Source organism: Oryctolagus cuniculus, chromosome 15 (genome assembly GCF_051225735.1).
Source record: "Oryctolagus cuniculus isolate XC-2025 breed Fujian yellow rabbit chromosome 15, ASM5122573v1, whole genome shotgun sequence".
Classification (NCBI taxonomy): Eukaryota; Metazoa; Chordata; class Mammalia; order Lagomorpha; family Leporidae; genus Oryctolagus; species Oryctolagus cuniculus.
Window position 1 is genome coordinate 55,303,738 of NC_142881.1, and position 17,320 is coordinate 55,321,057.

At 35.5% G+C, this 17,320-nt stretch overlaps 1 protein-coding gene across 21 annotated transcripts in view; it reads right to left on the minus strand.

Moving 5' to 3' along the window:
• The window catches only part of JMJD1C (jumonji domain containing 1C), a 340,730-nt gene that overhangs the window by 69,371 nt on the left and 254,039 nt on the right, over positions 1-17,320 (minus strand). For all 21 annotated transcript variants that reach the window (XM_051823261.3, XM_051823260.3, XM_070057718.2 and 18 more), the window contains one exon: positions 13,795-13,908. In XM_051823261.3, coding sequence (XP_051679221.1) covers positions 13,795-13,908 — 114 coding nt within the window. The remainder of the gene's footprint in view (positions 1-13,794; positions 13,909-17,320) is intronic.

The window sequence follows — 17,320 nt, forward strand, 5'->3', positions numbered from 1 at the left end:
TCAAATAAATAAATAAAATCTTAAAAAAAAAAAAATATGGATGGCTTTGTGGTATTGTAGGTTAAGCTTCCACCTGCAACGCTGGCATCCCATATAAGAACGACTTGTGAGTCCTGGTGGTTCTACTTCCTATCTAGCTTCCTGCTAACATGACTGGGAAGGTAGCAGAAGAAGGTCCAAGTACCTGGGCTTCTGCCACCCATGTGTGGGAGACCTTGACGAACCTCCTGGCTTTAGCCTGCCCAGCCCCAGCCATCTAACCATTTGGGGAGTGAACCAGCAGATAAAACATCTCTCTCTTTGTCCCTTTCCATTCCTCTTATCCCCTCCACCGCCCATAACTGCCTTCCAAAGACACAAATAAATCTTAAAAAAAGAAAGGTACAAAAGTATTTCAACAAGCTCACAGAAAATAGAATTAAAAATTTAATTTTAGCACATAAACTTAATATGCACAAATATTTTCATAACATAGTTTCAATGAACTTCTTGAAGAACTCTTGGCACAGATGTGGAAAAAACAGGAACCCTTTTACATTGTTGGTGGGAGGGAAAATGGTGTAGCTACTGTGGAAGCTTGCCTGTTCCTCAAAATAACTAAACATAAAATTTCCACATTCTGCAGCAATTCCAATTCTAGATCTATATCCAAAAGAACTGAAGGGAATATTCGTACACCAATGTTCATAACAGCATTATTTACACTAATCAAAACGTGGAAATAATCTGAATATCCACCAACAGATCAATAAACAAAATGTCAATTATATATACAATGGAGTGATATTCAGCCTCTCAAAGGAATGAAATTTTACCATGCTGTAACGTGGGTAAGACTTAAACACATTACGCTAATTAAACCAGTTATAAAGGAACAAGTATCACATATTTCCACATATCAAATGTGAAGTACCTAGAATATGCAAATTTCTAGACAAAGAAAGTAGGACAGAGGTTGTCAGGGGCTGAGGGAGGGAGGAAGGAAACAGGAAATGTGAAGTTTTTATTTAATTAAAGCTTGCATTTGAGATGACAACAAAGTTCAAGAAATGGATGGTAGTAATGGTTATATAATATTGTGAATGTAGTTAGACACTGAACTGAACACTTACAACAGTTAAAATGGTAGCCCTCTCTGCTTCTTTTAAACAAATCCTTGTTAGTTCTCTTCTCAACGAAGACAATGAAATTGAGACTGGTCACGTGGCTGACAACAAAAAATGGTCAAACGTTCCCATTCTATTTTTTTTTTCAAGATTTATTTATTTATTTATTTGAAAGGCAGAGTTAGAGGCAGTGGCAGAGAGAGAGCGCTATTTTCCATCTGCTGGTTCACTTCACAAATGGCCGCATCAGCTGGAGCTGCGCCCATCTGAAGCCAGGAGGCAGGAACTTTTTCCAGGTCTCCCATGTGAGTGCAGGAGTCCAAGGACTTAGGCCATCTTCTACTGCTTTCCCAGGCCATAGCAGAGAGCTGAATTGGAAGTGAAGCAGGGACTCGAACTGGTGCTCATATGGGATGCTGGCGCTGCAGACTGGGGCTTTAACCCACTGTACCACAGAGAGGGCCCCAAATATTCCATGACCACTCCACATTCACAGGAAGATGGTATGGTTAAGGCTGATACAAATGGATCATGCCACTCACATTATGCTTATTCATTCGATTTCATGTATTTAATCAATCTCTCTATCCTTAGCTAACTCATATTCATACTGAGAAGATGAAGGCATCACCTAGTCTAAGAATAGGGATATCCCAGGGCTGGTGCTGTGGCACTGGCATCCTATATGGGTGCTGGTTCGTGTCCTAGCTGCCTTTCTTCTCATCCAGCTCTCTGCTTATGGCCTGGGAAAGCAGTGGAAGATGGCCCAAGTGTTTGGGCCCCTGTACCCATGTGGGAGACCCAGATGAAGATCCTGGCTTCTGATTGGTCCAGTACGAGCCATTGCAACCATCTGGAGAGTGAACCAGCAGATGGAGGACCTTTCCCTGTTTCTCCCTCTTTCTATCTGTAACTCTGCCTCTTAAATAAATACAATATATTTTTTAAAAAATAGGGATATTCCCCCTGTATCCCTCCCATAATCCAGGGTGTATTTTTTTAAAATCTCCCTGGTGTTGGCTAAATAAGATATTTTTACTTATTATTTATATTCAGATTTTTCTGTGTTTTTTTCCACCGGATTATAGGGTCTATGAAGGCAAGGTATCTGCATTCCCAACTATAACACAACAAGTCACCAAAGATTATTCAATCTCTATTATTTACTGAGAGAGAAGTGCACACTACTTGGCTAGGAATAATTGCATTTTAGAGAATATCATTTAGGCAACAGATTGACAAGGCTTTATTTTAAAGCACTTTTCAATTTTAACTGAGCAAATTCAGGTCTCCAAACCTCAATATGCACAACAAACTGCTGAAAACAACAACAACAACAAGGAGATTGTAAAAATTTTAATCCATTTGGATTCTCTACCTGTGGAACAAATGAATCTGAAAATAATGCAGAGATATGGAATATAGTCTGACATTAGTGTGTGGAAAGTCTTAAAGTGTGCTAGGTCTAAAATTGAGGGAAAAAAACACTAACATTTAGAAAGATTCCAACTATATGAAAGTTAACAAAGTGCCAAAAGAAAGAGAATGATGTAAAACTGAAGACATTTCTCATATGATGGTTTAACAGAAGGGTGGTTAGTGTTATGTTAAAAACATGTCAGGGGCTGGCGCTGTGGAATAGTGGATAGAGCTGCCACCTGCTCCACTTCTGACCCAGCTCACTGCTAAAGCACCTGGGAAAGCAGCAGCAGATGGCCCAAGTGCTTGGGCTCCTGCACCCACATGGGAGACCTAGAAGAAGTTCCTGGCTCCTGACTTTGGACTGGCCCAGCTCTGGTTGTTGTGGCCATTTGGGGAGTTTAGCAGTGGATAGAAGATCTCTCTGTCTCTTTCTTTCTGTAACTCTGCCTTTCAAATTAAAAAAAATTTAAAAATATGTCATCGAAAATTTGGGTTTCAGGTTCCATTTTGGTTCTTACTAGTTATGTGATTCCAGATACCAAGTCACAACTTCCCTCACCCTCACTTTCTTTGCTTATAAAAATTACTACCAAATACTCTCTATTCACATTTCTTCCTTCCTCTCTTTTCAGTCTTTCATTTTCCTACACCATTTGTCTAATTTTAGCACCAAAGAAAAATATCACATGTAAATGGTCTCAGGTGATAGGTGGATGAATTCACACAAACACAGTAAAGTCACATGGAAATTATTATTATAAGAAGTAAAATCTTGAGTACACAGAAGAAACTCCTCTAAGGATTGACAGAGGGGAATAAAAGAAATATGTGACTGAAGTTCCTGACTTTCTAGTTCCCAATTCCAGTCTGACTAAGGTTCTGCTGTATTTTTTTTGCTATGTCTCTAACATGATATTACATACTGTACCTTCACAATACCTACCCCCCTTTAAAAACTCAATCTAGCTTGAGTAAACTAGATTAAACTAAACAACTGTTACCTTCTCATCTGGAAGATTTCTTCCAAAGCGGTATGGATTAAATAAATTAAGATAATAAAACTTTTTCTTATGAGGTTAACATAAGAATAATTAAAATAAAACATGTGGAAATATTTAAGGAATTGTCAAATTTTTCTTAAAAATTACACAACAAAATTTTACCTTTGAGATTTTAAATAATATGGTCATGCTTTAATAAGACATCACAAGCGAGAAAAAGGAACAAATCATCCTGTTTTGACTGGCAAAAGGAAACTAAACAATCTTTTCCAATGGTTAACAAGTGATGGCTTAGAATTTTTGGAATCTGTTGTCTACAAGCATAATTTCACATACTCTAAATTCTTAACAGCAGTCACAAAAAATTAAAAAGAGACCAGCAGATTTTCCAGCATATGATGATAGCAGATTTGAGACCAGGAAATAACTATTGCAGTGATTTAAAAATGTTTTTAATGTGAGTATTGCAGAACAGCTCATACTTGGGCCAAATTTCAGTCAAAATAACATGTTCCCGCACTTCATGGTTACATTTTCAACACAGCAAGTTTTGCAACCATTAAACACACACACACACACACACACAAATGAAAAACTCTTTTTTTTTTTAAAATGGCAGCAGATATGAATGCACCTGAATAAATTACACTGTTGATTTATAAGACACCGATAGGCATGTTTCATAACTGTTTTTGAAATTACAGTTATATAAAACCAGATAGGTGGTGATAGAAGGAACACTTAAGTTGAATATAGAGCAAACTAACTAAAACCTAAAACATACCAACTTTAAATTAAAAAAAATTAAATAAGGAAGTACAATGACACTGTTTTAGTGACTGGTTCCCCTTTTCTCATTGTCCATCTTACTATCCAGGCTTCAGCTTGGCTCTACTATTGCAAGCTGTCACTTTTGACTAGAAATGGAATAAAGCCAAGTACTACACAATAGCTGCTTCCTGCTCTGGCCTCATCTCCTAGACCACCCCCAGGCCATGCCTGCCCACAGATGCTAATCCTACCAAGCCAATAATCTACCGGTAGTGGGATCACAGATATGGCTGCAATCCTGTATTTTTTATACTCTTGGCACAGTATACATGCTACAATCTCATTGTTCCCATTTCATTTATTTTACATAAACAAAGCACCTCTAAATTTCAATCAAATACTAAAATGAAGGCAAAGTGAAATGGAAAAGGGAGATCCACACGAAAACTCAAGGAGTGACTGGGAATATGTTCAACTCCTACCAAAATATAACTCGGAAATAGATACAGAAAAACAGAGAACACCAATCTCTAAAGCATATTAATCCAAATAATCCTGGTGTTTAAATTTTGCAAAACTTCTGATTTGCTTCTGGCACTAACTTGAAAACCCTTTTTTTGAGTAAATCTAATTTAAGTCAAATGTCTTTTATCCCAGAGACTAAAATATTTGGGGCTTACAGGTTAATGTTGGTAAGAAATGGCTGGACTTGTCCCTTGAGCAACTTCACAGAATTAGGGTATAAGAGCTGGGAAAGAACTTCCACAGTTATTTAGTCTGACACCTTTTGTTCAATGCTTAGAGGACTTCTAGTCCACAGGATTACATCCACAAAGACTCTCTTCAGAGCCAAACTATAACAAAACTCACTTATACTTTTTGAGATAAAAATAACTATTGGCAACAAGTAGAGTTTATGACTTTCCCTTAGGAAAAAAGATAGGCGTATATATTGAGAAGGGTAATGATATGACTATAGGATTTTGTAGTCATCTTTTCTAATAGAATTATAGTTCAAGAAGTCACTGTGCAATCTTACCCATATATTTCATTAAAAAATAGGAAAGTAGCATTACAAAAACATATGATACATATGATATGGGTTATATGGCCAGGTACACAAAGATAGTTCCAGAAAAGACAAATCTCACAAATTGTTACAAGTAACAGAGGCAGGTAGTGGCAATAAAAAGGTCCAATAAGTATTTGAATGGTACAAAATTTCAAATATCCACTAAAAAGATTTATCATACATGTCTTGCTAATCTGAACGGTTTCTGTATCATAATAAGCTCCTTAATGTCATTTCATTTAACCTTCCAAAACTTTGAGGTAGATGGTATCTTTACTGATGAAGAAACAATTGATTGGCTCAAAGGGAAAGGGAGGGAGGGTGGGAAAGAGGGAAGGAGAGAGGGAGGGAGAGAATATCATTACAGTCTTAGAATCGTATCTATGAACTATATCAAATCTGTCAAAAACAAAAAAAAATCAATTAAAAATGGTTTAGACTTTTCAAATGTCACATATAGTCAGCAAATGGCAAAGGCAGGATTTGAAACCATGTTTATTTGAATTAATATCAAAACTCGTGCTAGACTGAATTTTTAAGATGAAAGATTCCCAAGAATCAATCAGCTCCTTCCAATACTTAAAATAATGTTACACAGATGTTTGTTATCCTTTTGCTGTCTTCCAATGGTTAGCAATCCCTTCTCTCCTTCATCTGACCCTATCATATGTCTCTATTATGACATCTATTCTAATGTAGTCTGTTCTGTTTTTATTCTTTTTATTCAAAAGCAGGCTGATCTCTACTATTCCCTGGATCTATTATCTCTTCTTTGGCTATGTTGTCCCTTCTGCCAGGTGTCTGGACAGCCCTCCCATCATGGACTTCCATCTCTGTTCAAGAGAACCTCATTCAAGTTTTACTTCCTTCAGAAACTTCTTTACCCATTTCAGTCTCTAGTGACTTCTATCTTTGTACTCCTGAAGTCTTTAGTATGCGTTTTTGGCTCTTTAATCAAGTCTATTTCAAAGCAGCTTTTTAAAAAATATTACTCCTATCATAGGTTATAATAAACTCCTTAGAGGGGATGGCGCTGTGGCGCAGCAGGTTAACACCCTGGCCTGAAGCACCGGCATCCTGTATGGGCACTGGTTCTAGTCCCGGCTGTTCCACTTTTGATCCAGCTCTCTGCTATGGCCTGGGAAAGCAGTGCAAGACGGCCCAAATGCTTGGGCCCCTGCACCCATGTGGGAGGTCCGAAGAAGCTTCTGGCTCCTGGCTTTGGATCAGCCTTTTGGATGGCCTTTGCGGCCATCTGGGGAGTGAACCAGTGGATGGAAGACCTCTCTCCTTCTCTCTGCCTCTCCTCTCTCTGTGTAACTCTTTCAAATAAATAAATAAATATTAAAAAAAAAACTCCTTAGAAATAAAATAAAGGCTTTTATCAACCTTTAAAACCATAAAGCAATTAGCAGTGTGCTATGATTAGGGAAACCACAACATCTAAACAACTTAAATGAGTGAAGTCAATCTGGAAATTTCCTAAGCTAAATATTTCAAATTTTAAGGTTTCATAAAACAGAAGTAGAGTCTAAGCATTAAATTTCCATTTAAAGACTTCTTTCTGGAGAAGAATTGAGTCAAAAGCCAAAAGAACACTAAGAACTCTAGCACCTTCTCCTCTGCTCTGGTCTGTTCTCCCACCTCAACCAGAGTAGACACTCTCATTCCTTGGGTGGAACGAGGACAGGAAAGGAGAATAATAAATTCCCATACTGTATTAAGAAATGTACCTACAGTGCTTCCTATGAATTCCCATAAAACACATCTTTCAACATCAAGTTCAGTCACAGCTGCATAAAAAAAAGAAATATTTAAAAAGAATCTATTTTGCTGGGCAGTTAATTAGGAAAACTAATGATGATGGAGTAACAGGATAGCACAAAAACTGATAGGAAATTTGGGACAGAAGTATCTGTACAAGTTTATTAATAAACACTGTATCAAGTCAAATTCCCATTCCCACATACAAACGTTAGTTTAAAAATATTCCAAAGTGGTATATTTCATATATGTCATTTCATAGTCAATGAAAATACACACACACAATGAACCGAAATGAAGGTAAAGAAAAATCTTAAAAAGAAATCCTTTCTCCCACTCTGTAAAGGAACAGTCCATGAAGTTCTGTTTACTTTCCTGAACTATTAGCACTATCACTATAGCATTCTGAAGAATAGATCTGCTTATAAGCAAAATCTCTATCACTGCATCATTTATAACAAATATTTTATTCAACAAAGTATAACATACTCCTAGCAACAACCACATAAGCAGTTAAATGTTCACTTTGGCTGAACAGTAGCCAAATGTCACCTTACTTTATTTCATCCTGGTTACAATGCAATTCCAAACTTCATAGGCCAATAGCTCAAAACAAAAGAAAAAATGTGTGTATGTGTGTCTACTATACTTCACTCCCTAAAATACTGCTAACTTACCTAAGCTAAGTGTTTGCTCTATTTTTAGTAAACCAGATGTGTTGAGCAACCACTACCTTAGGGATATTCTGAAACCACAGCCAACCAATTTGTAGGATCAATGATGAAAAACTAAGAATTAAAATGGACTTATAACTGGCCTAACAACTTAATCACTGAAATACTACAGAAATCCAAGAAATACAAATCAGGCACAGTCCAGACACTGATTTACTAGATAATGCAGATTCTTCTCTGTCCAAGTTTTTAAGCACTCCTGGTTCTAAAGGAATACTCAGGTTTATTCCACTTATTGACTTTTTCTTCAACCACCAATTCACAACAATTCAGTATTCCATCTAGTACGGAATAAAATAATTCAATGTCTCCAATGTTCTATGTATTCTACAATGATAGAAACTGTAGAATTAAAGATATCCCAGAATGAACTGAAAAAACAAAAACTTCTGGCTCAGAGATATATTCAGCATAAAATAAATTCAAATTAAAAGTAAAAAAACAAACAAGTATTAGTAGTTTTATCTCTAAACCTATCAGCACATTATGATACAGGAATTCAATTAGGATCATTCTTTCAGGCCTAGGATTTATGATTCTACTTTATTCTTGAGAAAACACTTCATTACAATGGTTTTAATATACAATGAGAAAAAAACAGTATAATTTTGGTCATGTACATTCTGTATCAAATCTCTAATGGTTTTAGCTACCACCTTCTGTGTTATTTATTACCTTTAAAAGCAAGGATGTGACCCCTAGAAAATACTGGATCAACAAGCCAGACTATGCCAGATTAATTGATATGAGTCATCTACAACTTTCAAGTAAGAAATAATCTCTTATATATCTTCTATGAAGCAACCAACCTGAAAACTGCAGGTGTGATCATGGCCAAAGGCCAAAACTCAGGGTAAGATGATTTCGAAATCATGCTATAAGTTGAGTGTTTCATTTAATTAGCAAAGTTTTTATGTGAATGTGATTTAATTGAACTCTTTTGGAACTTCTGTAATTGTATTCCAAAGCAACAATACCACAGAGAGTAACATACTATACAAAGCATCTTTAAAAAGCAATAATTTGTTTTTTTCTCCTTCTTTCCAACCCACTGAAGACTTAACAGAATCTGCAGAGTTCCCTCCTACTTCCTGTCCCTTTTCCCTTCCCCCTCTACTTCAAAGAAAGTTAACTGTGGCCAGGTATGATCAGGAAACCTGAAAGAAGGAAGTAGAAACTTATTTGCCTGCACAAGGAAGGTAAAATCGCTTAACAATACAATTCCATGTTCCTTCAGTGACCCAGTTAGTACGTAGTCATTATGCTGTCTGTAACCTGTTGGTTCAATTCCTTTCCTCAATGAACCTTCTTTCTAAAATACTGAATTATAATAGTTGTACCCTGGAATACTCAAGTATATGCCACCTAAAAATCCAATCAAATAGACTAACTTCACACATTCAGAGAGGTAAGAGTAGAATCCAAATGAATATCCTAGTGAGAAGCCTATATTGAAACTGAGTCATGCTCACATTATTTTCCTAGCCATTACCCTACAGTACTTGTGTGTGTGTGTGTGTGTGTGTGTGTATTATCATTCTGATTTAATTAAAAATAGGACTGTGCAACTATAAAGGAAACTAAAGGGAACATATTGCTACAGAATAAAATATTAAGAACCCAAGGATAAGGTGAGAGATGAAAATTCTCATTTAATTAGATTCAGAGCATCATTTGTGAGAACTCTGAAAAAAAACTTATATGTAGTCACCATTTTAGATTAAAAAGTATATACACAAAGCCCATTTCAATAAGAGATTTTAGGCAGGCCTTGTGGACTGGTGGGTTTGTCACTGTGGCCTAGGGAGTTAAATCATTGCTTGGGATGCCTGCATTCCACTTCAGAGTGCTAGTTCAAGTTCTGGTACTCCACTTGGGTTCCAACTTGCTGATGCACCATGGGAAGCAGCAGATGATGGCTTAAGTCCTTGGCCCCAGGTACTCACATGGGAAACACAGATGGAGTTTTGGGCTCCTGGCTTTGTTTGGCCTGGCCCGTATACCTGGCTATTGCAGGATTTGGGGGAGTGAACTAGCAGATGAATGAACTCTTTGTCTCTTTCTTTCAGTCTCTTTCTGCCTTAAGTTGATGAAAATAAACATTAAAAAGAAAAGATTCTGGGACTGGCACTGTGGCATGGCTGTTTAAGCCACCCTCTACAAAGCATCCTGTCAGGGCAAAAGTTCTAGTCCTGGCTACTCCACTTCCCACCCAGCTCTCTGCTAGTGTGCCAGCAAATGATGGCCTAAATACTTCAGCCCCTACCACTTGCATAGGAGTTCCAGGCTCCTGTCTTCAACCTGGCCCAAACCTGGCCAATGAAGCCATTTGGAGAGTGAACCAGTGGATGAAGTTTCTCTCTCTCCCCCTGTCACTCTTTCAAAATAAATAAATAAAAATAAATCTTAAAAAAAAAATTATCTTCCTCCTACACAGGAAGTTTAAAAAAAAAGTGGTACATACATTCAAAATAAACCACCTTATGATATTTACATTAGTGAGAAAAAAAACAGGGAGACCAATTAGAAAGCCTATTCAAGTGCACTCAAAATCCTTTTGATTTACACAGGGCTACCGGAAGGTTGATATAGGTCAAAACCTAAGAGATTTACAAAATCTATGTAGTAACATGTATTGCTTGGTTAGAGAAAAGCATTTTGGGAGTAAGCTATTTTAATCATATGTGCTCTGAAGTTCTCTCCTTTTTCTAGAATGTGTCTATGATTGCACAAGTTGATTTAAATAAACTAGAAAAACTAAACTGAGCCATCTTAGATTTCTAGAGTAGTCACTCAAAATATTAAGATAAGTGCCTATAATTTATACATTGGAAAAAATAATTTTATGAGAGTACTTCAAAAAGTTCACAGAGGGGTAGGCACTTAGCACAGTAATTAAAGCACCTCTTGGGACACCAGCATCCCATCTTGGAATGCTGGCTTCCAGCGCTGGCTATGCAACTTCTGACCAGGCTTCCTGCAATGCACCTGGGAATCACCAGATCTGAAGTACTTGAGTCACTTCCACCAAAGGGAAAGATTCACATTGAGTTCTAGGCTTCTGGCTTTTACCTGGCCCAGTCCAGGCTTTTGTAGGCATTTGCAGAGTGTACCAGTAGAGGAAGATCTTGTCTAACCATCTCTGCCTCCTTGCTTTCATTTTTTAAAGATTTACTTATTTATTTGAAAGGCAGAGATAGAGAAGGGGGGCGGGGGGGAGATCGTCCAACTGCTGGTTCAACTCCCCAAATGGCTGCAATAGTGGGAGCTGGACCAATCCAAAGCCAGGAGCCAGAAGCTTCTCCCGGGTTACCCACATGGGTTCAGGGGACCAAGCACTTGGAACCTCTTCCACTGCTTTCCCAGGCACATTAGCAGGGAGACCCAGATGGATTTGAAAGTGGGGCAGCCAGGACTCAAATCGTGGCCTATATACAATCTTGGCATTTCAGGTGGTGGCTTTAACTTCTACACCACAGCGCTAGCATTATGTCTTTGCTTTTCCGAAAAGAATTTTTTTAAGTTAATGGAAAAATGGAATCAAAGATATGTACATTTTGTTACAAAAATTTTTGAAATCCAAGCATAAGTTTTAAATTTTTTTTAAATTTATAAGAGAACTGGAAGATAAGCTCTCATTCACTGGTTCATTCCCCAAATGCCTGCAGAGAGGTCAAAACCTGTGGCACTGGAACCCATGTTTTTAACTGCTACGCTAAATACTTGCTACCATGTATAGTTACATATTTTCCATTAACTTTGTGAAGTACCCTCATACTTCTATCCTGTTTAAAAAATACACAGATACACACATATTTAACTGCAGGGAGCAGGCATTTGGTGCAGCAGTTAAAACACTGCTTGGGATAGTTACAACTCTTATCTGGAGGGCCTGGGTACCAGTCTGGGCTCCACTTCTGATTCTAGCTTCTTGCTAATGCATACCCTGGGAGGCAGTGAATGATGGCTCAAGTACTTGCATCCTTGGCATACACATGGGAAACCTGGATTGAGTTCAGGGCTCCTGGCTTTGGCCTAGCCCAACTCCAGCTGTTGTGTGGATTTTGGAAGTAAAACAACAGATGGAAAATCTGTGTGTCTCTGTCTCTTTGCTTTTCAAATAAAGTGAAAATAAAGAAATATTGTAAAAAAATGTATATGGAAAAACTATGGTAATCCATCAATTACTTTTAAAACTTACAATAAATTCTAAGATACAAATATGCTAGATCTTAAAACAAGTGCTCCTATAAGATTTCCTTCCTTCTGAATTTTTTTAGAACTGAGAATTCACCTTTTTTGGGAAACACAAAGGGTTAGAATGTCACGTGAATCACTTCTCCTCTGGAAGAAAAAGTATCCTTCTAGGCCAGAGGTCAACTTCCACATATACTAACAGAGCAGTGTAAATAACTAATTAGCAAAGACAATCACACAACTCATCCTGTGTCTTTATTTGTTAAGAAATATCAGGCCCTAAAACAGTTTAAAAGTGTTGGGGAAGGGGGAACCTGTGTTAGTACATTCTTTCAATCATTATCAATTTTAATAAACATGTTATAGAGTTTTAGGCCACCTGGCCAGAGTTTATTTTTAAAACTAATTTCTACTTAATGATTTCACTTCTCTAAATGAAATTCAATCTGAAACTTCCAAAGGGCTAACAACACAAATACAGAATTGAAACATTAATAATTGGATAGCTCCTTTGGTTTCACCTGGATTCACCTTACCAAGACCTATAGAAAGCTAAATGACATTTGCAATGAAAAACAAAATTAAACCCAGGGGAAAAGTTCTAAAACTTTTGCTATTAAACTGGAATTTACTATGAATTTTTAACTATAAATATACAAAAAACAAAAGCTCAACGATACAAAAAACTAGGCCACTTAAAGACAAAGGAAAGATAATTCAGAATGACAAAAGCACATATATCTATGGAGACTTTTAAAATAATATTTATCCTAAAGGAACTAGCATCCTATTCTGGAAGACCTAAAAGAACTACTGTAATTCCCTAAGTATCAATAACTTCATGCACAAAAAACCACTGGTAACTAACTGAAGCCCTTGCTCCTTCCATATGGAAACAACAGCTCTACATTTCATTTTTTAGAAAACACTTAACTAGTCAAAAATGAAGTTTGTATACTATCAGAACAAAACTAAACCATTCACTCATCTTTCTCTTAAATGTAATTATATTGTTTTAAACATTTAAGAAAAATAAACCTATGAACTCAACCTGGAGTCCAAAAACACAAAGAAAATTAACTTGTTAGAAAAAAAATTAAAGTACTTCACTTATCCTTTCTTTCAAAGTAGTTACTTCATAATTTCACATATTTAACCCAAAAGAGCTTACAAAATATTAATTTATTTCAGTGGACAGTCCAAATATATAAGACAAACTTCATTACATAAAGAGCACATTTAGCTTAATGTTGATGAAAATAGTTTCCAATACATTTTTATTTTTATTTAATTATACAATTACTGACAACCTAAAATAATTCCCTTAAAAACAAACTGTTATGCTAAACTGATATGTGTGCATAAGGCAAACACTAACTTTTATCTGATTACATTAACTGACTCAATTCCTAACCTTTAGCAGTGGCGGCAAAGATAATTTCTACTAACAGCTACCCAGTTATTTCCTAACAATATTAGTTAGAATGTCAAGGATTTTGTTTTTTTCATTTCTGTATTTCCAGTGACAAAATACTGCCTGGCTCATAGTAACTTCTCAGTATATATCTGTTGATTGAATAATCAATCATTTTTCCTATGTCCAAAATTAATTAAACACACTGGGTTCCTAGATGTTAGCTGAAACAATATTTGAAAAGAATCAATATCTCAATATCAATTAAGTTTAATGGATAGTTAACTTTTAAAAGTAATATAAAATTGCTTACCTGGTAAGGTTGAAAGGCACTATCTTTAGTTAAAAAATCCAGTTGTTTATCTACAAGGAATTCTACTGCAGTGATTGAACTGGGTATACTTTTTTCAACCAGGGGTTTGAAAGTCTGTCAAGAGTGAAAACAAAACAACAAATTTCTAATGGTTATTTTTTGGCGGTTATATCCTCAAACTGAGTTGGTATAAATCAATATATCAATGTGACATTAACACAATGGCTTTGGATACCAATTAATATTACTTTTCATATTATAATCTAAATAATGTTCTTATTCATAATAGAGTATTATATATTTAATAAAAAGGAATAAAGTAGAGCTAGATGGGATATGAAATTTTTCCAACACATTAAGCTTCTAGTTTATGTTTAAAAAGGGGATATAATCAAATATACTTAGGTATTAAAAAACTTCTGCTTAAGATAGAGAAACTGCATCTGAAAAAGTAGGAGACCTTATTTAACCTCCTTTTTTATGGCTAGAATTAGGCTTTTATGAAAGAGAATAGTTATTATTTCAATTCATATTTTACTAGCTCATTCACATTAAGAAGGATTTTTAATGATCAGGAAGCATATGGTCTTTAACTCCACCCCTTGTACTTCCCACCCCTGCTCACAGCCAGAGCACAACCGAAAATCCTGTCACTTCAGTGCTGAGAGCAGCACGGAGGGAATAAAAGGAAGTCAGTAAGAAGTACTTCACAAAACATACACTGCAGTAAAATTTCTCCAAATCTCTACTACTTTGAAACAAAAAGTGAATCACCATCATTTGATTATTTTAAAGGAGACTCCTCTTTTACATAGAGGATTTTACTGTATGTATCTTGAGGTGGGAATTGAGAGCTGTGCCAGGTAAGAACAGGAAGAAAACGAATGTATTTTTCTTCATGACAGTTACAATTAATTTTCAAGGTAGGTGAAGCCTGAATAAAAACCAAATGTCTTATATGCACGATACTGTTCTAGAAACTTGAAAATGAAAACAAAATCTCACCATCTACTGGTTGTATAGTAACACAAAGTTTAGAATATGTACTTAATAACCAACTCAGCTTCTCAATTACCTGTATCACAAGAAGAATCTTTCTCACTACAACCATTTGCGTGATCACTGGATATAAAACAAAGCTTTTGACACAGATATTTAAAATTCCCAAGAATTCCAAAGCCACGGTGATCTCCTTCTATGTTTTCAAGAAATGCAACACTTTATTAATCACAATAAACATACTCCAGGGAACTACTTCAAGATCTTTAATTTGGAGTGGCTCTTAAAGAGTTAATTTCTGTATGTAAATTTCTAAAAGGATTTTTCAAGTGGATTCACTGCAGTCGGCCAGAATGTTTTTAAAAGCTGAGAACACAGGAGAATAATTTTAAAGTGCCTTAATCCTAAACTATCTACACAATGAATTTATAAAATATCTTCTTTCCTTAATCACGTTATTATAAATATTCTCCCAGATACCCACTTATTTTCAAGATTTATGCTTAGAAAATCTAATCACAGTAACATCATCCTTCCCATGTCTTAGGCTAACCTTTTAAGCACCAAGCATTTATAAAAAGTATTTTATTTGGATTGGAAATCACATTTTCAATATACATTACTTAGCTATCTTACTACTACTGTTATCATCTAATATTTTCCAAAACTAAATTCCTAAAATTATCATTGCATAAAATCCCATTATTTTCTTTAACAAGTGACAATGTTTATAAGAAACCCAACAGTATTTATATAGATTTTTAAAATGTCCCTTACTATGTGATCAACTGACATGAAATATATAAAATGAAAAAATTCATCTGATATCTAGAATAAAAATTTTTTCTTATTATATCTCAGTGTATTTTGTAATAAACTAGAAAACACTTCAAGAGTATTTTTAATCTCTGAACATCATTAAATGCTCTATTTCTTTTCACACAGCACCACACTAGGTCAAATGGTGAAGGTTAACAAAAAGGTCCACAAAAGGTATCATCTAAGAGGCTGAAGAAACAATTCAATTACGAAGGATTTGAAACAGAAGTGAAGGTCTCATGTCTTGAGTGCCTCTTTCTTAGGCAAATAATACAGGTGGTTTGCATTTCCTATGAGACCTAGTCATTTTATAATATGAAAAAGATTCTGCTGAAAAGAACCTCTCAGAGCTGTTTTTCAAAGTAGGTCAGAGTTTTAGGGGTAAAATTCAACAACTTGTAATTTAAATTACTGAGTTAATTAGGGAGAAAAGGCTTAGCTTCTAGGTAAAAATAAAAGCATTTGAAGTTTCGAGATATCTAAACTGAAAGCCAATGAAGTTTGGCTATCAGAAATGTAAAATGACTACCTTAGAATGATCAAATTTGAGTGCTCTTAGAGAACAAAGATCTACTTTTGACACAAGTACTTTTAATCATCTACAAATGGAAGAGTATCTTGTTTTTCAAATAATAAAAAGGCCACAATTTGCAAATGCTGAAGTGTAAAATTATATTTAAAATACAAGTATGTTGCAATCAGGGGCCGATTATAGACTTTTATAGTACTGGTTTAAAAGAAACACTCAGTATATATTAACTAAGCAACTGAGAATTTTGACTGACCCTACTTTATGGAAAAATTAAAAACATCTGAATTGATGTAGTTAAAATACACTCTGATCTTTAAATGGTAAAGCAACAATGTAATCGTTAATTTTTGTACATAATCTATGTCATATTAGCTTAAAAATAAAAACATGTATTTAAGTAAAAACATTGGATTCTACAGCATTTATGATAAATCTGAAGTAAATATTTCAGTGTCTAGGTACACAGGAATGTAAAGAAACTGGAACTCATGCATAACTAAGCAATACAGGACTCTAAAGATATATCTCATTCTAGAAGAACTTCCACAGCCTAAGGGGAAGCAATGAGCTACCATCTGATGAAAGTCACAGAATATGGCCTTAATCCACAAAAGACTTATTCAAATACTGAAAAAAACCTTTGAAAATCCAAATGAAAATTACTAACTTAAAACTAAATATTTAGTTGAAACAAAAACACTTTTTCAATTTTATTAACAGATTATCAGGTTTTTTACGGTCATTTGTCATTGTTAACCATACTTTAAAAATAGTCTAAAGCCAAAATAGAGTTGAGAGGCTGCATTTCGGGTAGGGCCTACCACACTATAGGAAGAATGCTTAGAACAACTGTATCCTGTTTGGGGCTCCATGCTGCACCACATTCCATTTACATGAGGAAGAAGCGAACAGATGAGGCCTCCCCGAAAAACATTTTGAAAATAAATCAGCTACAGCTCTCAAACACAACTCAGCTGCTCAAACAAACCATGTTTAAGCTTACCATTTAACATTTCACAGGAAATTCACGGAGTTTATGTCTGCAGTCTGAGTTTCTAATAATCTCCGGTTAACACTGAACAATTCTCTTTTTTTAAAAAAAAATCAGGCTTATAAAATACAAAATACTGATATGAAACTCACCAAAGGTAAATAGCCAAGCAGAAAACAATCTAA